Genomic DNA, 23,864 nt, shown 5'->3' on the forward strand with positions numbered 1-23,864 from the left:
CAAAGATACAGCCTGCTTGTTCCCAGACTCGTCTCTCGTCCTGGGTGGCAGTGCTCTGAAGGTCTGCTAGCTGTAAACAGGGGGTAGAAACCTGAGGAAAAGCAAGGTTAGAGGGTGAACTGGAAGCTGAGGCTGCACACTTAGCTGCCGCATCCGCCTCGGCATTTCCTTGAGACACAAGATTCAGTATTGTTAGTATGTGCAGCACACTTACACACAGCAATGGCTCTAGGGAGTAGAATAGCATCCAACAACTCAGAGACCAGTTTATGATGTGCAATGGGAGATCCTGTGCTAGTGAGAAAATTTCTGTGTTTCCAAATGGTGCCAAAATCGTGCACAATGCCAAATGTGTACCTGCTGTCTGTAAAAATATTGACAGATTGCCCTGCAGCCAATTTGCATGCCTCGATAAGGGCACAGAGCTCTGCGGCCTGCACCAACAGGTTTGAGGGCAGACACGACGCCTTGAGGACCTCGTGATCTGAGACTACGGCAAAACCTACTTTGTTCTTTCCCGTCTCTGGGTCTCTGGAGGCTGAACCATCCACATAGAGGACCATGTCTGGATTTTCCAAAGGGTCACTCTTTAAGTCTGCCCTGGGGGAACAAAAATCGTTAGTGAAAGCAACACAGTCATGTGGCTCTCCATCGTCCTCTGTAGGGAGAAGAGAGGCAGGATTCAGAACAGTACAACATTTCACAATTATGTTAAGCATATCAAGTATGACAGTGTTATACTTCAACCATCTCTGTGCTGACAAATGTGATGTCTTTTTCTCCAACAGAATCAGGGAGACAGCATGTGGGACCAAAAGGGTGAGGTTAGAATACCCCACAATATTTCTGGAGGCAGTTACCGCCTTTTCAGCTGCAGCAACTGCACGCAGGCAAACAGGAAGTCCAGCCATCACTGGATCCAGCCTGCTGGAGAAGTAGGCTACAGGTCTCAATCTATCCCTGTGTTTCTGCAAAAGAACAGAGGTCATAAAATCCCTTCTTTTCATCTACAGTTTGAACAAATGGTTTATTGGGGTCAGGCAGTCCCAGAGTGGGTGTGGTCTGCAGAGCGCTCTTTAGGAACATCAGGTGCGTGTGGGACAACCACAGCATTGACTGCTTGCAGATCTTGGACAAACCTCCACTCATCGGGCTGGAACAGTTTTCTTGCCTTCTTAACTGGGAAAATAGGAGTGCGCACTGGATAGTCCTGGCAAGGAACAATTACATCTGCCTTCAGCAATGAATCAAAGACCGGTCTTATACCTGTGATTGCCTCTGGTTTGAGTGGGTACTGGGTCTGTCTAGGCCTGAAATCTGATTTGGGGGTGATCACCACTGGTTCAGCATTCTTTATTAGGCCTACATCATGTTTACCCTTCACCCAAATGGAATTTGGAACTCCTGCCAATTTGGGCTGCACCTCTGCTAGAGTTATGCCTGTGGAAACAGAGACAAACAGACCACTATGGCCGGGGTCCCCAGGATCCCGGTTTTCAGTGATTAATATTACGCTGCGCTTAACATGCACACACATAGCATGACTTTGTTTGTAGACCCCAAGCTTTTGGCAAAACAAGACACTAGGGTCCTCTGTTTGGGACCATTCGTTGCCATTGGCTGTGCACTTCTTGACCCACTCCCCCACGTCTTTCCAATGGGTGGCTCGTGGCTTTGCTAATGAGACATGGGGTATAGAATTAATGATGTCAAAGAAATCATGCTGGCAGCAGTCGACCTCAGAGTCCTCTGACACGAGGCCGCATATAACATGTTTGAGAACACTGCGATGAACATTGATGCAGCTGTTCGGACAACGAGTAAAATGGACCTGCACAGCGCAATAATGTTTAGACCAATATGTAGTTTTGAGGGTCAATCTTTCATGTGCATGGGGGTCTGCAAACCAAGTCTTTTCAAACTCTACATCTTGACCTTGATGAACATGTGCTGTGCAATGTACGTAAATCTTCCTCTTTCATATAATCAGTGTCAATGGATGAGGCGTTCAAGTGTGCGAGCTGTACAAGGTGTTTGGGAGTTTGTGTGAGTTGATCTGAGCAGAGCTGCCAGACATACACATACAGGGGGCTTCCAAACCCATACTGCACACCGCACATTTCACTTACTTCAGGTGTATCTATCTGGACTGGTGTATTGGGCGTTTCTGTGTAGTCTTGCTGTTGCATGCAGGTGCTGCTACTAATGTGTTTAACGTCATGTGAATGTTCCTGTCTATGTGTATGTGTATCATCAGGTGTGTGTGTTACCTCCCCTGTTCTCTGTGTGGGGCCCGTTCTCGGAGTCCGCCCATCAGTCTGCTTTGCTGTACTCCTCACAGGGCCTCTGGCTGCTACTGTGGAGACAATCTCGAGCAATGTGTCCCTTCTGATTGCAGTTGTAGCAGGTTGCGCCTTTTATCCAGGACGAGTCACCCCAGGTCGTCCTGTCTCGGCCCCTACCTCGACCTCTTCCTCTTCTTCTTCCTCTTTCTCCAGGCTGAACAGTCTAGAAAAGAGTGAGAGTGGCGGCGTGTACGTCTTGGTCGCTTTGTGCCAACTTTGTCTTCTCCTTCTCTTTCAGCAGCTTTTCTGCATGCACAGCATACTGCTCGATCTTGGTGAGGCTGGCGGTTTCCCACAGGAGACAGAGCTGCTTTACTGACTTGGCCACTGCTGGATTCATACCGTTCATGAAACTGTTCCGCAAGTGCGCTTCCCAGACCTCAGGAGTGTCTTCCACTCCAGCCAGGATCACGGGCCTGGTCAGGCCACTGTGTTTTTTTTTTTTCATGTGTGGCAGTGAGATGGGCGAGAAATGCTGACACCACTTCACCATCATCTTGCTTACACATACTGATCTTAGTAATGTCTATGTTCAAGGGAAAGCACTGTCCAGACGAGCACAGAGAGCAGTGATGGTATCTCTGTACTCACCATTGCCAGCCGTGCTCCAGTCTGGTGTAGTCATTCGCTGGTCAGCTTCTGGCCACTCTTTGGAAACTTTGTTCCAATCTATACCCATCTTGATCATGAGTAGGCAGCGAAGTTCATGGGTGGTTGGTCGGAATTCTCTGCAAAATATCAACAGTTCATTACCAAATCTCTTTCCTCCCACCTCTCTCACGTTGGGAAGAGAAGCCATGCTTTCCTTCATATCAGCTGTCATCCAGGGTCTGTGGACTAGAAGCACGCTGTCAGCTCCAGCCACTTCCACCATTGGAAGATGAAGGACTTCAGACTTTAGGTTACGGCCTTGTGGACCCACTGGATCTCGTGTGTGATGGAGAAGCAAGGGGAGGCGCTGATGCTGGAGGCGGCTGGTAGGCTGGAGGAGATTCCAGAGGCTCAGTTTTTTTCTTTGTCTTGACTTCTCCACTTCTCTGTGGGTGAGGCGCTTGTGGGAATGATGCTCCGCCTTGCTGAGGAGGCACCGTGTGTCGGGGTGGTGGGGCAGACTCCAGGTCAGGGTCCATCTGAAATTTCAAACACTGAGAAGAGGGTGAGAGTCCTGCCTGTCATTTCTCTCTTTTGTACTCTCTCTTAAGTGTTTCTTCTTTCCATGCAGAAAACACCCTCCAGTCCCCTAAGAACTTAACATTATCTGCAGACTCTTGTTTTCCCTTCCGTTTCAACTTTTCTTCTAACTGTTCTATCTGCCTGGGACTAAAACTGCCCTTTTCAGGGAATCCTGAGTCCTTTACCCATATATCAAACTGTGCCAAATAATCCTCGCAATACGAGGTTTTCATAAACTGGATGTTTGGGCTGTCATAGGAACATCCAATTCTTATTATAGCACATGTAGTTTCAGGCTTACTTGCTTCTTCCTTTCCTTAACTTACCGTTTCTGTTCCTCATTGTACACTATTATATCAATAGGTTGTGACAACAATGGCTGAGTTTTTTATTAGGATCACAAGAAGAACAAGTTGGACTATGTCCAAAAATGCGACACAATAATCCTTTAGGTGTGTTCTTATTAGTAAACAATTTATCTGACATTTGCCTTAAACTAAAGTAGGTATCAAGTAGGTTAGCCGTTACCTAGTCATCACTTGGGTGGATTTTCTCTTACACAACCCAATAAACTACTCATGGTTTATTGTCTCAAAATTGTGTTTTATCCGTTTCAGCAAACATATTGATGGTACCACAGCTTAGCAGTCCTCCTGGGCTTGGACAAACTTCTGTCCATCTCTTATATCAGTCTTCATTGACTAGGACAAATCTCTGTCCGTCTCTTATATCATTCTTTAAATACTAGGACAAATCTCTGTCCATTTCTTGTATCATTCTTAAAATACTGTTTCCACTAATTTCTTTACACAAGAATGCAAAGTTATCACTTACGATGACCTGGTCTCTTGTCCAAGTTCTCAGCTCTGCACCATAGCCTTGGGAGTGTTCCGTCGTCCAAGGATCAGACGCATAGGGCCCACCCAGCCAGGGGATAGAGGTCTGTGCGGGTCGGATTTTTCAGTCCCGCTCCCGCCCGTGCCCATTGTGCAGTCCCACTCCCGCTCGCGCCCGCAAAGAATTATGATTTTCAGTCCCGCTCCCGCCCGCGCCTGCCATATTTTGTCCCGCCCGCAAATCCCGCATGATGCAGACGTTCGTGTTATTTCTCAGGAAAGTTCTTGTCTTCACACAGCGTGATGGTGCCCCGCCCCCTACTTTGAGTGGATTTGAGCATAAATATCTACAGCTCACGTTTGTTATTGTTTACCTTGTTTCTGAATTCAGCATGTAGTATCTTTAATAATAATAATTAGTGCTGTTAAACGATTAAAATATTTAATCACAAATTTTTATCATATGAGAAACCATTATAATACTCTGATCAGCCTAAAAAAGTTAATGGGCTTGCTTTGTACCAATATGTGTGTGGGGGGGGGGTTTATTTTAATTTTTTTTTTTTTGCAAAGCAAAGCTAGTAAAAAGAAGTGAATTGATTTAGTGCTTGCATTAGTCTGCAACTCTAATCAGAGAGACAGGTTACACAGTGACGGTAGGCTTGACTCAATGCTATCCCAGAAATCCTTCCTGTAATATGCAAATTGGCCGCCTCTGATTGGACAGCCAAATTTGCATATTACAGGAAGGATTTCTGGGATAGCATTGAGTCAAGCCTACCGTCACTGTGTAACCTGTCTCTCTGATTAAAGTTGTAGACTAACGCAACAAGTAAATCAATTCACTCATGGTTTTCTTACTAGCTGGGTGTGAACTGGGAGTCATTAAAATTATCAAAGAATTTTGCCTTAGGGTAATCCATGGCAAGTTTAAGATACTGTTTCTCAATCAATCTGGCAATCTGACTTTCTCTGCGAAATTAGGCATCTTAAAATGTTTTTATTAATGCCAAATAAAATATCCAGCACAAATTATATATGATAGACATAAATTAATAATTTATAAATTTTATTTCAAGCACGTTTTTAGTTAGCGGGACTGCAGCTTATCACCGCTCCCACCCGCGCCGCATATGTGCACTCCCACTCCCGTCCGCGCGCGCAATGAGCTTTCAAAATTTGTCCCGCGCCGCACTGCTTTGCGGCGGGTCCCGCGAGTCCCGCGGGACTCCCGCGGGAGTGCAGGGCTCTACCAGGGGACACCAAATTGTAATGGAAATTTATAATAAACACTTCAGAACGCTTAGCAGTCGTCTTTTCAGTTATTTATTATAGTAGATCATATAAAGATATATAAAATAGGAAAGGAAAGAGAAGAATAGAAGAAGAGTAGAAGACACCACTTCAGTGATGCCAAGAGTACGCGCACTCTGAGTTGTGTTTTAGTGGCTGTTATCTATTATACTCTAAAGGCATTCACTTACTGCTTGCATCTTCACGTGATTGGCTCAAGATTTTCTATGAAGCTTTGTTAAAGCGTGCACCTGGCGTACTCTGGTATGTGCAGGCGGATGCATAGTTATGGAGAACTCAGGTACCCTGCTTATCACCAGCCAAGGCCACAGAAAGACAATTACAACATGGGAAAAACATCTTTCTCAGTACACTAAGCTACTTTAACTCAACATACAGAAACACAGAGAATAATAATGTTCGTCCATTAAATTTCCCTCACAAACATTAACTAACAGTATTTACAGTACAGTACCAAACTGTGAAAGGCATGAACTTACTGTGTGGACTCTTCACATCGACCATCCGTATTGAGCTGAAGGAACTGTTCTGTTTGGGCCGAGCTCCGAGCTCACGCCTCTCTTTCACCTCTTTTGAGTTTGAGTTCTTATCAGTAGCTTCAGCTGTAACCGGATTCTGCGCTTTCTCCTCCTGCGACATGGAACTGAAGTGCCCTCCCTCCTCAGCCACCATCTTCTCCACCTTCTCAATCAGTTGTGGGACCTGCGTGCGCTCTCCAAAGGCATCATTGTTGACGACATGGTATCTCTTCTTGCACTTGTCCAGCACCCACTGCAGTGCACTACCTTGGCGCTGGATATATCTCTCGATTGGCATGTTCTTCAGCACCTCTGCCCATGTAAACACCACAATGGTATGTCTCCACACAGCCTCACCAAATGGCACCAAGTTCTCCTCAATTCTTGCCTGGTCCATGTCTGTGAACATGCCTACAGGCACAACGAGCAGGAAAGCATGCGGCCCTGGTGGGCACATAGCCAGGCTACGAGACAGCTCTTGTTGATAAGCAGCTGGAGTGGTCGGAGCTGAAAACCAGCCCGGCGTATCCACAACGGTCAGCTTGCGGCCGTAGCGCTCTGCATCCCGCTTCACTGAAAATTCAGCTGCTCGTTCCAGCCGAAACTCTTCATGCCCCAGGATAGTGTTTCCAGTCAGGCTTTTCCCAGGCCATTGCCAGCCCAGAAGGATAAGGCGCAGCTCAGAGAGATGGTTCGAAGCAGCTAATTTTTTCTTCTTTTCAAGATCAAAATGATAATTTCCTGTAAGAAAAAAATTGTGATGCTGAGTGCAAATATGAAGGTTTTTAAACCATCCAGTTCTTTTTGAAAATCTAACAGTAGCAAGCAAAAAATGATGGGGTTGTTTCATGATTATATAGAACAATAATTATGAACACTTTACATTGCTGCCTGCAACTAAAAATGATACAAAATCTCTAAAACAAACACTCAATTAGATATCATCTTTTGCACCACCACTGACCAGATGTTTCATTAGTGGTAGTAGTGCTACCTGCTGCGTCACTGTGCTTCCCTATGGAAAAGTTGTTCTTAAAAGATATATTTTTCCTAAGAATGAAGAACAGCGCAGGGATTTGACCTTTCGGTTTCCTTTTGTTACCATTTATACAAGGACATGGAAAGGAATTTTTGGACAGATCATTTTTTTTTGTACTGTGTGAGTGAGTGAGTGAGTGAGTGAGTGAGTGAGTGAGTGAGTGAGTGAGTGAGTGAGTGAGTGAATGAGTGAGAGGAGAGGAATCCAGAAAGTAACTGTGGTGTAGTTCAGTAATAAAAATGTTAGAGGGGGTTCCAGTGAAACAGAACATTTCAGAGAGGAAAAAAATAATAATCCTTTGGCAGAGTGCATCTAAGGCCGTCATGAAAGCACTTGATATCTGAAATGCTTGATTATGTAATTAATAGCTGTATTCAGAACACAGTCATTCAATGGGGTTCTAAAGTTCCAGGAAGTGCAGCCGAGTCCCTTCTCTTTACACTTCCTCACTTCTTTGCTCCTATAGCAGGTGGTGATGTGCACAAAGAGGTCATTAATGTTATGGCCAGTGCTGTTGAAGCATCTTGCCACTGATTGAGCGTGTGTTTTTTTTTTTTTTTTTGGTTCTCCAAGCACCTTCATACCATCAGAATGAAGGATTTCTCCAAAGGTATCCAAAATCTCAAAAACATTCAAGTGATTGAAAAAGCAGCAATTTACTACATCACCACTGACAATGAATAAAATATATGGCAGACAAGTTGACACAGCACTGCTTCAATTATTCATCAATACGGTGTGTGTGTGCATGAGCAAGAGAAATGATGCAGTGGCAAGGTATGGTTCGGATGCATCATAGGAAGAGACAAGCATCTTTCTATTTTTAACTCAATTTCTTGGGATTCTATTTCTGCTGCTACATATACTTTACTCTTCTGCTCCCAGATCCCCCAAAAACAAACCGTGTCTTTTACACATAGTCTTTTATTTTAATTCAAAACAATATATGAAGGCAGATGCAATAGCAATATGGAGCTGTCTTATTTCAAATGTCAGAAAAACAGGTTAAAACAGAAAGATGCTCTATGAAACAACCAGGTAGACAGGAACGATTTCTTATACAAATCCGACAAAAGTTAACAGCGTTAACATAATTTTCAACTCACTTTAACATTTGTGATTGAGCATTGCAGCTGAAATATTGACGAGGATGCAGGTTTGGTACTTCAGTGCAAATTTTATACTTTTGGCAAAGCTTCCATTGAGAGTATGTCCATATTTTATTACCTGACACTGTGTGTGTGTGTGTGTGTGTGTGTGTGTGTGTGTGTGTGTGTGTGTGAGAGAGAGAGTTAGTGATGTTTGGTAGGGTAAAGCTGTGTGTGAGCATGTGCTAAATCAGTCTTTTCTCCCTGTACTGGAGTCATAGTCACAAGACCCTACTGCTCTATAGACCGAGAGAAAGTGAAAAGGACAGTAAAGCTGGTGCAACGACTCCACCTACAGGCCCAAGGGCATGCAAATTCATAAGTGTGTGTGTGTGTGTGTGTGTGTGTTATATATGCTTTCAGTAATGTTAAAAAGGACTACTCTCATCATGCAGTGCATAGTATTAAACAGCAGGATCATTTTTTTCATTGAAGAGTGAAATTAAAATCACTTCCATGCTACAATTAGAAGGCAATATCCAGTGATGATATGCAATACTGATCTCCTACTGAGTAAGTGTAGTCCAAAATGGAGCACTGTGTAAATGGTGTATAGAATGATATTTAAGACTAAAACCGATCATTTATTTGGATCATGAACTGCATGTCTCAAAGCTGGAGTAGAAGATAGAAATGAATGTGTGTTGTTGAGATATTTCAAGGATACTGTGTGTGTATTTATTCTCTATTTAGCATATATCCATCCATCCATCCACTGGGCTCAAACCCAGAACCTTCTTGCTGTGAGGCAACAATTCTAACTACTACACCACCGTGCCACCCCATTTAGCAAACAGTAGTGCACTATTTGAGATGCAGCCATTTACTAGTGTTGTCTGAATTCTTAAAGTGAATGTAATGCCTTATTGTAATACTTTAAAATGACATTAGTAATGACCAAAATTAATTAATAAAGCAGGGGAAAAATTATATAAATTATTTGTTACTTTATTATCAAGCACAAAACTATCGATAAATCACAGCGTCCAGATCCCAAAAAAAAGGCAGCCTTACCCTAGGGCTAATCTCGCATGATGTCACATGTGGAACCCCGGTTATCTGGGTTATTTCCGTTCATCTGACTCAATACTTGTTTACTCACTGAAATTGGATATTGTTGATGGAATCTTACAAAAATAATGATGGGAAAGTGCTGCGTTGTGTTTGGATGTTCAAATTCATATACAACAGGACATTCAGCTCACAAATTTCCGAGAAATGACACTAATCTAAAGCGACAGTAGGTGAAGTTTGTGCAAACGAAGCAGGCAGATTTCGTGTCGCCACTGGAGAAGAGTCAAATGGGAATTTGTGATCAGCATTTCAACAAGAACTGCTATGAAGGACAGGTGTTCTTGATGGAACAGATGACAGGCCAGAAGAGAAAAAAAAAAAAACTTTTGAAACCAGGGAGTGTGCCAACTATCCAGGCATCTACATGTGCTAGTGCAGTGTACCAGCCCAGGTACAACTTACACCCCCTGTCAACAAGAGGAGATCTGTTGACAAATTGATGACAGCCCGTGTAAATATGCATCTTTTTTATTGTTATCAGTTAATAACGACCAGCTAATGAGTTAGACTGATTAGAATATATTTACATTGGGGGCGGCACGGTGGTGTAGTGGTTAGCGCTGTCGCCTCACAGCAAGAAGGTCCGGGTTCGATCCCCGTGGCCGGCGAGGGCCTTTCTGTGCGGAGTTTGCATGTTCTCCCCGTGTCCGCGTGGGTTTCCTCCGGGTGCTCCGGTTTCCCCCACAGTCCAAAAGACATGCAGGTTAGGTTAACTGGTGACTCTAAATTGACTGTAGGTGTGAATGGTTGTCTGTGTCTATGTGTCAGCCCTGTGATGACCTGGCGACTTGTCCAGGGTGTACCCCGCCTTTTGCCCGTAGTCAGCTGGGATAGGCTCCAGCTTGCCTGCGACCCTGTAGAACAGGATAAAGCGGCTAGAGATAATGAGATGAGATGAGATATTTACATTGGTATTAGAGTCAAGGCACAGAATGATGGACACTAATATTTGCATATTTCTATCTATTATAAAATTATAATTATGATATGTATTAGTACATGTAGTGGTAGTAGTGGTACATGTAGTTGCTAACCTGCACGGACAGTAGGGACACTAGAGTCTAGACCTACTGTTTACCAGTGTTTACTGCACATAGATCTACACATGACTAGGCCTACTAATAATAAATCCGATTCGTCAAGTGTTCATTACCACCAGAACAACCACATGGGAATTACTGGAGCAAAAAAAGAAATCCATTGACTTAATAAATGACATTTGGACAGTTCGTCGATTCCCCAATTATTGCCCACTTCATATTTTCTTTCAGTAATTACACTGAATAAATGTACATTTTAAAGATTATATTTCTGCATTTACTGAGGTACATGTAAATATTTTCCCTATATTTTTCAGTGGCCAGCTTAGAATAAAAATCAACCATCCAATCTGTGTTTCCAATTCTCTCTGGCTGGTGGTGCGCTATCGGTGGTGAGGGGGACTGTCGTGAACTGAGTGAACTAGCATCTGTTTCTCGTCTTGGGGGCTTGAAAAGATAACCATGTACTCCAGAATATCCTTGATAATCATTTGCCCCTTCATCCGACATATAAGAATTCCAATCACTATCAGAATTCTTTCCAAAATGTGATTCCATATCGAGACTGGTCTAACCGCTGCTGTGCACATGAATGAAATTGATATTTGGATCTCTGTTACACGTGTGACGTCACATACCCCTTCGGAATCTTCCGGATCAGTCTCAGCAGATTCCATGAAAATCGGCTGATCTTACTGATTTTCCAACAATTTATGACCTTTTGGATCAGCTACGGTTCGAAAACACATGGTCAGTCAACATAATGATTGTTGCTTTGTACAAGGAAAAAAAGTGTAGTTTAGGGGCATTAAATTCACTTTAACAGACAAAATGTATTTCCTAGAAATTGCTTTGGTTGGTCCAGCATGGTCCCCCCCAAGTACTGCATTTCTCAAAAAATTGTTTATGTCCAAATCTCACCCTTTCTTCAGTGGATGATCTCACCCGAATACTGTAGACTTGTACCAAAGAACTGCTGCTGTAATAATAAAGACCTTGATGTTCAAACTGGGGCGGCACGGTGGTGTAGTGGTTAGCGCTGTCGCCTCACAGCAAGAAGGTCCTGGGTTCAAGCCCCGGGGCCGGCGAGGGCCTTTCTGTGTGGAGTTTGCATGTTCTCCCCGTGTCCGCGTGGGTTTCCTCCGGGTGCTCCGGTTTCCCCCACAGTCCAAAGACATGCAGGTTAGGTTAACTGGTGACTCTAAATTGACCGTAGGTGTGAATGTGAGTGTGAATGGTTGTCTGTCTCTATGTGTCAGCCCTGTGATGACCTGGCAACTTGTCCAGGGTGTACCCCGCCTTTCGCCCGTAGTCAGCTGGGATAGGCTCCAGCTTGCCTGCGACCCTGTAGAAGGATAAAGCGGCTAGAGATAATGAGATGAGATTTTCAAACTGAACATCCTTTCAGACACTCAATGCTGTTTGACTTTATAGTACACAATTATGGAAGACAAATGATTTACAGTGGTGAATGAAAGTTTGTGAACCTTCTAGAATTTTCTACATTTCTGCATAAATATGACCGAAAACATCATCAGATTTTCACACAAGTCCTAAAAGTAAATAAAGAGAACCCAGTTAAACAAATGAGACAAACATATTATACTTGGTCATTTATTTATTGAGGAAAATGATCCAATATTACATATCTGTGAGTGGCAAAAGTATGTGAACCTTTGCTTTCAGTATCTGGTGTTTGTGACCCCCTTGTGCAGCAATAACTGCAACTAAACGTTTGCGGTAACTGTTGATCAGTCTTGCACACCGGCTTGGAGGAATTTTAGCCTATTCCTCCGTACAGAACAGCTTCAACTCTGGGATGTTGGTGGGTTTCCTCACATGAACTGCTCGCTTCAGGTCCTTCCACAACATTTCCATTGGATTAACGTCAGGACTTTGACTTGGCCATTCCAGAACATTAACTTTATTCTTCTTTAGCCATTCTTTGGTAGAACGACTTGTGTGCTTAGGGTCGTTGTCTTGCTGCATGACCCACCTTCTCTTGAGATTCAGTTCAGGGACAGATGTCCTGACATTTTCCTTTAGAATTTGCTGGTATAATTCAGAATTCATTGTTCCGTCAATGATGGCAAGCCGTCCTGGTCCAGATGTAGCAAAACAGGTCCAAACCATGATAGTACCACCACCATGTTTCACAGATGGGATAAGGTTCTGATGGTGGAATGCAGTGTTTTCCTTTCTCCAAACATAATGCTTCTCATTTAAACCAAAAAGTTCTATTTTGGTCTCATCCATCCACAAAACATTTTTCCAATAAGCTTTTGGCTTGTCCACATGATCTTTAGCAAACTGCAGATGAGCAGCAATGTTCTTTTTGGAGAGCAATGGCTTTCTCCTTGCAACCCTGCCATGCACACCATTGTTGTTCAGTGTTCTCCTGATGGTGAACTCATGAACATTAGCCAATGTGAGACAGGCCTTCAGTTGCTTACAAGTTACCCTGGGTCCTTTGTGACCTCGCCAACTATTACACGCCTTGCTCTTGGAATGATATTTGTTGGTCGACCACTCCTGGGGAGGGTAACAATGGTCTTGAATTTCCTCCATTTATACATAATCTCTCTGACTGTGGATTGGTGGAGTCCAAACTCTTTAGAGATGGTTTTGTAACCTTTTCCAGCCCGATGAGCATCAACAATGCTTTTTCTGAGGTCCTCAGAAATCTCCTTTGTTCATGCCATGATACACTTCCAGAAACATGTATTGTGAAGATCAGACTTTGATAGATCCCTGTTCTTTAAATAAAACAGGGTGCCCACTCATTGTCATCTCATTGATTGAAAATACCCGACTCTAATTTCACCTTCAAATTAACTGCTAATCCTAGAGGTTCACATACTTTTGCCACTCACAGATATGTAATATTGGATCATTTTCCTCAATAAATAAATGACCAAGTATAATATTTTTGTCTCATTTATTTAACTGGGTTCTCTTTATCTACTTTTAGGACTTGTGTGACAATCTGATGTTTTAGGTCATATTTATGCAGAAATATAGAAAATTCTAAAGGATTCACAAACTTTCAAGCACCACTGTATAATCACACTGTCCAGTGTCAGCCAGTAGAGGATGGGATCCCTTTTGAGTCTAATTTTTCTCATATTTTTCAAAAGCTGTTCTAAATCTACATCTGGATTTCTGTAAAGGTTCTTTGTGACCATGTCTTGTGTTAAAAGTGCAATACAAATAAAACTGAATTAAACTTTAAATAAATATTCCATGGAGAGTTCATTATATATTTTCCCCAATGCTGCATCATAAAGCCAATGTACAATTAATGCACACTACTTCTTCATTAGTACCACAATGCAATTTCTTCACAATTTCCTTCACTTGAAATTGTCATGATAGATACCACAGTGGCCAGATTGTTTTAATAAAGCTGTTTAATCACAATTAATACAAACGAATACTTATTAATGGTGCAATGAATACAGAAAATCTGTACATTCTATATGAAGATGATCATTAGGTTGTGTTTTCAGTGCAATCACTAATTTTTGTCTGAATTCAGGCTGTCAGTGGCGTGCACAGATAGACACGAGGTGGTGCTCAAGCACCTGCCCCTCTGCCCTCTGTCCAAAAAAGTGCCCTTTTGAATTTTTTTTTTTTAACAGTTTACTGAGGCCAATGTCGACATGATCTTTTAGAAAAGCCGCGGCATTAAAAGCGTGTGTGAAAATAATGTCCCGATGTGTGCCCCCTCCGCACACACACCGGACCTCTGTCTCTCTTGCTCTGTCACGTGAACAAGTGTGCAGTGCATTCAATATGAGGTTGCAGCAGCATAGCGTCCTGGAAGCCACGGCCTTGTCGTAGCGCAGACAACACATCGGGCAGTCAGTCAGCTCTTCCCCTGCCCCACCAGCCAGGTAACACATGAATCAAGTGAAAATGTATTGTTTGCCCTCTAAGCCCAAGCTGTAATTATTTTGTCGTGAAGTAGCCCCTCGCATACAGAAACAACTGCACATAAGTATTATATTTTTTGCTAGATCATTTTCAGATTTAGGAAAACAAAAATTTCTTTTTTTATTTTGTTCAACTAGAGATTCCTGGCAAAGTCAAAAAGCCTTGATGTAATAAATTAACATTAAGTGGTTGTTTTACACCTTTAAAAACTAAAATGGGTCAGTGGCGACCCGAACACAAGAGGAGGGTTAAATCTCAGACTTTTATAATAAGGTGTTCCACATGCGCAAAAAAGTGCCCTTTTTTCCCCCCAGAGCACTTGCCCCCCAAAATGTCTGTGCACGCCACTGCAGACTGTTGTCTTTCTCACAGCTATCTCAAGAGCAGTCTTAAATTTAGTTTATAGTTAATCCTGATTAAATCTAAACCTTTGTCAATCTCAGTTTAATTTCAACTTAAACCTAGATTAAATTCAAGTTTGTAGCGCCAGTAATTATAAACCTAGTAGAAGGCTGAATTAGCAGTTATACAATTCACTGATTCCAAAAAAGTTGGGATGCTGTGTAAAGCATAAATAAATATAGAATGCAATGATGTGCAAATCCTTTTTTTGGGGGGGAATCGGGGTTGTATTTAAACCACCCCTGGAGGAGATTTTTGAGAGTTCTATTTCAGTTGTTGTCTGCATATTTTCGCTGGATGGGATTACAGAAAAGAGTTATTTGCAGGCAAATTCAAGACAGGTTAAACCCAATTGGATTTTATTAAAAAATAAATAAATAATGAGTTTTCCCAGTGGAATAGATTTAAAGAGTTTGTCATATACCTCAATGGGAAGGTTGGACCAGTTATCAAACATGGAAGTGATAGGAACTCTGCTGTGTCACCACTTCTCCCACTCCTATTAGCTTTGCATTTTTATGCTGCAGGGTGTTTTCAAATGGTTGATGGGGATCATTTTGAAGTTCGCAAGTCCACAGTCTGCAGAATTATCAGCAGAGTGTCAATGGCAGTTGCATGTTTAAAGGGTTGGTATGTTCATTTTGAACCAAGGAGGGAGATAACAGCTGGATTTTACACTAGAGCAGGTTTTCCTGGAGTATTTGGAGTTATAGGGGTCTTTCACATGACATCATTGTAACTGCAAATTTGTTTATGCAGCCATATTGCCAGGGAAGCTTTGTGTTTGGCAACTACCGGCACAAGTGTACGCAAGTGATTGTAAGCCCAATTCAGTACATCTACAGATAAACTTGTAGAAATTACATCTAAATGAACAATGGCAAAGACTTATAGTGCTTTTGGATGGAGCGGCATGGTGGTGTAGTGGTTAGCACTGTCGCCTCACAGCAACGAGGTTCTGGGTTCGAGCCCAGTAGCCGACAGGGGCCTTTCTGTGTGGAGTTTGCATGTTCTCCCTGTGTTTGTGTGGGTTTCCTCCGGGTGCTCCGGGTTCCCCCCCACAGTTCAAAAGACATGTAATTAGCCTGGGGCGGCCTTGGGCTGAAGTGCCCTTGAGCAAGACACCAAATCCCCAACTGCTGTAGCATAGCTGCCCACTGCTCTACCCAGTGTGTGTGTGCGCGCGCATGTGTGTGTTCACTGCTTCAGATAGGGTAAATGCAGAGGATAAATTTCACTGTGCATGTGACAAAGTCTTCTTCAAATGCTTCTTAGGCCCAAAAAAAAAAAGTGTGTTTCCGGTTACGTAGATTTCAAAACTAGGGTCGGTAGGCAGGCATTTTTTTTTTCAAGATGGCTGCCATAACCTATATTTAGACAGGAATAATTTCACGAAATATAATGAATTTCTTTGCAGGTCACCTGAGTTACCACCTTCTGATGAATCTGATGCAGCATGAGACACCTTTTAACATGAATTTTTCTGTAACTATAACAGCTCAATACACCATGAGAGAGAGAGAGAGAGAGAGAGAGAGAGAGCAGCCCCGCCCCTCTCTGCTCCCTGAGTGGAGCTCGTCGCCTTGGTAACGGTGCAGGGAAAAGACACAATATAACAAGCAAAGAGTGCTTTTTCTCAGAGTTCCCTCTCCTCGAACAACGCTGATTTACACGGAAACGGAAGGAGCTATTCACAAAATTCTTTCACATTGAGTGCTACAAGGCTCCCATGAACACAATGTAATTTTTTTGTCCCTAGTGTAAAAAATGTGGACACTAGAGCGAGCTAAAAACAAGTGACTTCTCTGATTTTGCAGTAAAAGCGCTGCCACGTTTATAATGTGAGTCTATGGGAGAGCGCGGCTGTCCTCTCCTTACTTTCAGCCTTCTCATTCAAAAACTGTAAATCCTATCGCTCAGGGAGACATTTGTCTTGATTCACACAATGTGTGACTACAACTTTTGAGAAAATTGTGTGTGTAGAGTGAAAATTGTGGCTGAGAAAACAGTTTAAATGAGAAAGTTAGAGCTTTTTTTTTCAAGCTGCCTACACTCTAAATAACGCCATAGACACCCATTATAAAGTCTGAATTTCTCCAGATGTGCTCATGGTGTTTGATCTGTGACTGATCAAAAAGTATAGAACCTAGCAAAAAAGTTGAATGCCAGATCCACACAGGAGAATTTTGTCTCCGTTTTAAAGTTTGAATCATGTCTCTAGGTGAAAGACAAAATAAGCGTTATCTCTGTTTCTGTTCCCTCCGACGGCCCCGACACACTACTGCCTCCGCCGAGTGCGCGCGCACACACCGCATGTCAGGGCCGCGGATGAGTTACTCTCCCCTGATCAACGAAGTCGGCGGGGAATTTGTGGTTATTATCGGTACAAACAGCGCGAATCACAACTTAAATGAGTGCGGTTCAGTTTGACACTATTGTCAGTCCGTTAGATAAACATTTAATTTTATTAAAATCGAAAATTAATATTTAGAGCCTGTGGGCTACAAAAATAAGTCATTAAAGTAGTCGGCTGTATGGCCGGCAGCCGGCGCTTGTGGAAAGCCCTGATTTTCCCAGTGAGTGACAAAAACTTCCGGTTCACGCGGTTGGGTTATATGTAAAAGTCGCGACTGGGAAAAAAACGAAAAAAAAAAAGTTTAGGGTCGGGCGGTACGGATTAGGGTTGGTCGGGTAACCAGAAACACACTTTTTTTTTTTGACCTTATTGAAATGTGGGCTCTTTCCAACATTTTAAAAACAGAAATGTTTGTGTTTAATTTTTACAAATCAAGAAAGTTTACTTAAGTGCCTGTCCAGTGCCTTATCTGACTTTCACTGAAAGGATATTTTTAGAAGTTGGGGGTTACAAGCGTATTCATTCATTAATTCATTCTTTGGCTGAATGTACTTAGATTTGCCAGTATTTCATAATATCTGATGAAAGAAAGTGCAAAGTGGAAGCAACTTTTCACACAAGCTGAAATTTAACAACTTTACTGTTTTCTTGTACTTGTCATTAAACCTTGTCAGTTTTTTTGAATGACAGTTCCTTTTCACACTTCCCCCTTCTCAGTGGCCCAATATCCTCTTTTCTGACAGAAACGTAACTTACAGGCCACATGGCCAGTAGTAAAAAAAAACCCTGATCAGGAAGGCCTGCTTGAAACGCAAACCTCTGTGGCTACGGGAAGCTCCTGCCGGTACAATTTCACGCAACCCACAATACTGTTCAGCATTCCATTCATGAAATCACACATGACTAACGATCTGAAGTGCCCAGCTCACAATTGTTAAGCAATTTATTGTTATATAAAAGTACTTTACACATCTTTCAATGAATTTATTTTATAATCATGATTTATTTATTTAATATACATGTATTTATCAAAAGTGAGGTGATGTTGGGTGCAGGAGGTTTTTGCATGACCCAATAAAAATAACTTCAAAAAAGTAATATATGAGTAAAAGTTCACCAAATGCAACATCAGGAAAGTAGAAATTTTGAAAACACTTTCACAGTCATAACCCTAGGTACCATGCTGCTATAAAGGAGATGTTAATGTTGAAGAAAATGTTCACACTGCTGCTATTTCACCTTTCGATGATTGGTGGTGTCTCTGCCACACCAGAGTGGCCGGACACTCTGAGTTTCTTAAGTTAGTTATCCAGTTGTGGATTTATCAGGAAGGTTTGACAGGTTGCCGTTTTCTCGCCTTCCTTGACTTTTTTGTCCTTTTAGGTATTTTCAATGTTTTTTATTTTTTCTTGTTTTGGGGTGTTTTTCTTTTTTGGATCCAGACTTTTCTCTTACTGTTGTTGGGGCAACTCTACTTTTTATTCTACGATTTTTTCTAACATATTTATACTCTCAATTTAATTTCAGTTAATGCCAGAGGGCTTAACATTCCACACAAAAGAACCATTGTTCTAGAATTCCTCTGCAAGAAAAATATAGATTTTGCTATGATTCAGGAATCACATTTATTGCGCAAAGATGTGGGTCGTTTAGCCAACAAGTTTTATCACCCTATTGCAACTTCGTCTGCTGCTTCCAAGTGTAAAGGGGTAATGGTACTGTGTAAACGCAAACTAAAATTTGACCTGATTGACACTTGGGCGGATAATGCAGGTCGGATAGCTATTGCCAAGATTCGCATGGATGTGATAAACATTGCACTTATTTCTGCCTATGCTCCTAATGTGTTTGATAGCACATTTTTTAAACTATTAACCAAATCTTTGCTTGATCTCACAGGATATCATCTAGTTGTAGGAGCAGACTTCAATGCACTGTGGGACAGCAGCATGGACAGAACAGGTGGCACCGAGACTAGGGACCAACATTTTGCGTCTGAAGCGTTGCACCAGTGGGCAACCGACACAGGCATGGTCGACATTTGGCGTATGTTAAACCCTTCTTTAAAAGACTTTTCATTTTATTCAGGGAGACATAAATCCTTTTCGAGGCTAGATTTTATCTTTGCCTCAAAAGATCTATTTCAAAATATTCAATATGCGCATTATATTCCAGTTACCTGGTCTGATCACAAACCAATATTCTGTTCGGTCACGGTTCGTCCATCTCCCACTAAAGCCCCTAGGTGGCACTTCAATTCTTCTTTACTGCGAGATGAAGCTTTCAAAGCCCAGTTTGAAATACATTTTAGCGAATTTTTGGAGTTTAATGTTGGCTCCGTTTCCGACCCAAGGATTCTTTGGGAGGCGGTGAAGGGCTTTATAAGGAGCAATACCACTTCATACGCGTCAACACGAAACAAGGAACGTGCAGCCAAATTGGAAGCTTTAGAGTTAAAATATGCAACCCTCGATGCTGCCTTGCAACATAATTTTAACGACTACACAGCTCTACAGAAGGAATTGACTAAAGAGATTAACTCTTTTTTGAGGCGCCAGTCTGAATTCCTCATGCATAAAACAAGGCAAAATTACTATTTTAACTCCTCAAAACCCAGTCATCTACTGGCAATGAAGCTTCGGACAGATGAGCACTTTGCTGATATTTTTTGCATTAAAGACAAAAATGGTACTATACAACGTGATCCAAAAAAAGTAAATGCTTCTTTTGCCTCCTATCAGGAGTTATATAATTCTGAAAGTAATTTTGACAATCATGCCTGCAATAATTTCCTAAACAACATTAAACTATCCCGTCTTAGTAATGATGACTCTGTAAAGCTAGATAATCCTATCACATTGCAGGAGTGTGAGGCAGCTGTTAGGGATATGCGTAAAGGTCGATCTCCAGGCCCGGAGGGAATTCCACCTGAATTTTACCTCACCTTTTGGCCCCGATCAGCCCGCTGTTAGTGGACATGATCCAATATTCAATCAGAGTGGGATCCTTTTCTAGGGATGTTAATTCTGCATTAATTTTACTGCTTCTCAAAAAGGGAAAGGATCCGGTTGAGTGCTCCAGTTACAGGCCTCTCTCGCTTTTAAATGCAGATTTAAAGATTTATGCGAAATTACTGGCCCAACAGCTTCAAGGCCATATGACAGAATTGGTTCATAGTGATCAGACAGGCTTCATAAAGTCTAGACTCTCTACTGATAATGTTAGAAGATTATTACATGTTATAGATGGTGCCCGGGGCTTAGGTTCCCCTGCTGCTGTCCTTTCACTAGATGCAATGAAGGCCTTTGACCGCCTGGAATGGCCTTTTTTGTGGTCAGCGCTTGAGTTTATGGGGTTTCGTTTGCCATTCATTAATATGATTAAGGTGCTGTATAATAACCCAACAGCTGTAGTGCTCACAGGTAAAACTTGCTCTCCGCCCTTTCCTATCTCGAGAGGTTCAAGACAAGGCTGTCCTCTCAGCCCTCTGTCATTCGCCCTTTCTCTCGAACCACTAGCACAAGCCATCTGCAGCTCACCCACAATCTCTCCAATCTCTATTAGAGGAATACATCATCACATCTAACTGTATGCTGATGATGTTTTATTGTATATAAACGATCCAGTGCAATGTATCCCACGTTTTATCAGCCTTTGAGCATTACGACAAGCTTTCAGGTTTCAAAATAAATTGGCAGAAATCAGCGTTGCTACCTTTGAATCAGGCTATGTGTGATGCTCCCATCCCTGCCACTATTCCAGTTACTAAAAACTTTACCTACCTGGGGATAGATATCTCGTCCTCCATACAGGCAATAGTTAAAAACAATTTTTGTAACACACTTCACAAAGTTATGGCAGCTCTAGACAGGTGGTTTAACCTGCCTAATTCACTTCGTGGCAGGGTAGCCATAATTAAAATGAATATCCTACCCAGAGTCAATTTTGTTAGTTCGATGCTCCCCCTTCCCCCGCCCCCTCAATTTTGGAACAAAATACAGTCTGCAATAACTAAATTTATTTGGCATGGCAAATGACCTCGCATTAAACTTACTACAATGCAGCGAGAGAGGCAGGCCGGTGGCCTGTCTCTCCTGAACTTCAAGTTTTACGGGTGGGCCTTTACACTTAGACCTCTCCTAACTTGGTTACAGTCTGATGCTCAAGTGTCATGGCAAGCTTTGGAGGAGCAGATGATTGCTCCATATTCTTTTAATAACTTTCTGTATTCTAATATCTCTCTCCATCACTGTCGCTCGAGATTTGGTCCTATTATTTCATACTTATTATCAGTATGGAGGAGGGTGGAGAAATTAGCCGGTTGTTCTTTTGTTTGCGGCCCACACTTCCCAATATTTAACAACGAGAGATTGTTGATTGGTGGTCATCCTATTTGTTTTCCTGACTGGGAAAACAAAAACATTTGTACTGTACACTTGGTGATATTTATGGGGAGGAGGGGTTACTTACTTTTCAGAACATATGTATTAAGCATAGTATACCACGTACCTCCTTTTTCTTTTATTTGCAGTTGAGATCGACGTTAAAAGGCAACGGAGTCCCCTTACAAGGCCCTCTCACACCACATCCACTTCATAAAGTGTTTTACTCTGCGGGGAGCACAAGTGGTTTCATATCAAGACTCTATTGGTTCTTATTGCAGCATTCTTACAGTCCTCTGGCATTGGACACGATGTGGAGGAGAGATGTTCCAGATTTGGAACCTACATTTGACTGGGATAAAGTTTGGACTAGTGTGGGCTTAGCATCCAGAAATTCTGATCATCAGCAAATACATTATAATTATAGAGTTTATTTAACTCCCAGGAAGCTTCATTTAATGAAGGTTATTAATGATCCTATTTGTACTTTCTGTTCTTCCGAGGTTACTGGCACTTACTTTCATATGTTTTGGGAGTGTACCCCAGTCATGGGTGCAGATCCCGGGGGGGGGGGGGGGGGGGGGGGGGGGTTGCCCCCCCCCCCCCCCCCCAATTTCTGAAAAACATGAATTGTCCCCCCCAATAAAAATCCCCTAAATTATTCAAAATTGTACAAACAAATGTATTTTCAAACTTCACATTCTTCACATTTTAGATAGAAATGGTGGAACAAATAATGTTTGACAAATATATTTCTGACTCTGTATTCCATCTCTGCATGGTATGAGTTGCATACGGGGGGGGGAAAAAAAAAATCACTTTTGTGGCCCCCTAATCCTGACATCGGATCTGCACCCCTGACCCCAGTGGCCGAATTTTGGAAGATGGTTGCCTTTAATCTCTCTAAATTGTTTAAGGTCAGATTGCCATGTTTGCCTGCTACACTCATTTTGAACGACCTGTCAAGGCTGGGTTTGACACTGGTCAAGAAAAGAGCGTTGTTAGCTAGACTTACAGCTGCAAAAAAAAACTTGTTGCCACACGTTGGAAACCTCCACATTCACTCTCTTTTCGAGCATGGGTTTTAACATATGTGGATATTGTTTATTTGGAGTTGTCAACCGCTAGAGTCCACGGAGCAAAAGAGTCAGTAATATAGGCTTGGAATTCACTCCTAACTATCCTCCGTGGGTTTCAGGAGTAATGCAACTGAGATCAGAAGATCTGGATCCAGGGGGTGGGTGGGTTACATTTGTGTGGGGGTTTTTTTCTTCTCCCCCTTTTTCTTATTTATTATTTTTACTTTAGTTGTTTGTTCATATACAGTGGTGCTTGAAAGTTTGTGAACCCTTTAGAATTTTCTTTCTTTCTGCATAAATATGACCTAAAACATCATCAGATTTTCACACAAGTCCTAAAAGTAGATAAAGAGAACCCAGTTAAACAAATGAGACAAAAATATTATACTTGGTCATTTATTTATTGAGGAAAATGATCCAAAATTACATATCTGTGAGTGGCAAAAGTATGTGAACCTCTAGGATTGGCAGTTAATTTGGAGGTGAAATTAGAGTCAGGTGTTTTCAATCAATGGGATGACAATCAGGTGTGAGTGGGCACCCTGTTTTATTTAAAGAACAGGGATTTATCAAAGTCTGATCTTCACAACACGTTTGTGGAAGTGAATCATGGCACGAACAAAGGAGATTTCTGAGGACCTCAGAAAAAGTGTTGTTGATGCTCATCAGGCTGGAAAAGGTTACAAAACCATCTCTAAGGAGTTTAGACTCCACCAATCCACAGTCAGGCAGATTGTGTACAAATGGAGGAAATTCAAGACCATTGTTACCCTCCCCAGGAGTGGTCAACCAACAAAGATCACTCCAAGAGCAAGGCATGTAATAGTCAGCAAGGTCACAAAGGACCCCAGGGTAACTTCTAAGCAACTGAAGGCCTCTCTCACATTGGCTAATGTTAATGTTCATGAGTCCACCATCAGGAGAACTCTGAACAACAATGGTGTGCATGGCAGGGTTGCAAGGAGAAAGCCACTGCTCTCCAAAAAGAACATTGCTGCTCGTCTGCAGTTTGCTAAAGATCACGTGGACAAGCCAGAAGACTATTGGAAAAATGTTTTGTGGACGGATGAGACCAAAATAGAACTTTTTGGATTAAATGAGAAGTGTTATGTTTGGAGAAAGGAAAACACTGCATTTCAGCATAAGAACCTTATCCCATCTGCGAAACATGGTGGTGGTAGTATCATGGTTTGGACCTGTTTTGCTGTATCTGGGCCAGGAT

At 42.2% G+C, this 23,864-nt stretch overlaps 1 protein-coding gene across 1 annotated transcript in view; it reads right to left on the minus strand.

Moving 5' to 3' along the window:
• The window catches only part of LOC132867611 (GTPase IMAP family member 4-like), a 48,508-nt gene that overhangs the window by 4,446 nt on the left and 20,198 nt on the right, over nucleotides 1–23,864 (minus strand). Inside the window, exon 2 of the mRNA XM_060900592.1 lies at nucleotides 6,148–6,927. Within this exon, the coding sequence (XP_060756575.1) occupies nucleotides 6,148–6,927 (780 nt within the window). The remainder of the gene's footprint in view (nucleotides 1–6,147; nucleotides 6,928–23,864) is intronic.

This window comes from Neoarius graeffei, chromosome 19 (assembly GCF_027579695.1).
Source record: "Neoarius graeffei isolate fNeoGra1 chromosome 19, fNeoGra1.pri, whole genome shotgun sequence".
Taxonomy (NCBI): Eukaryota; Metazoa; Chordata; class Actinopteri; order Siluriformes; family Ariidae; genus Neoarius; species Neoarius graeffei.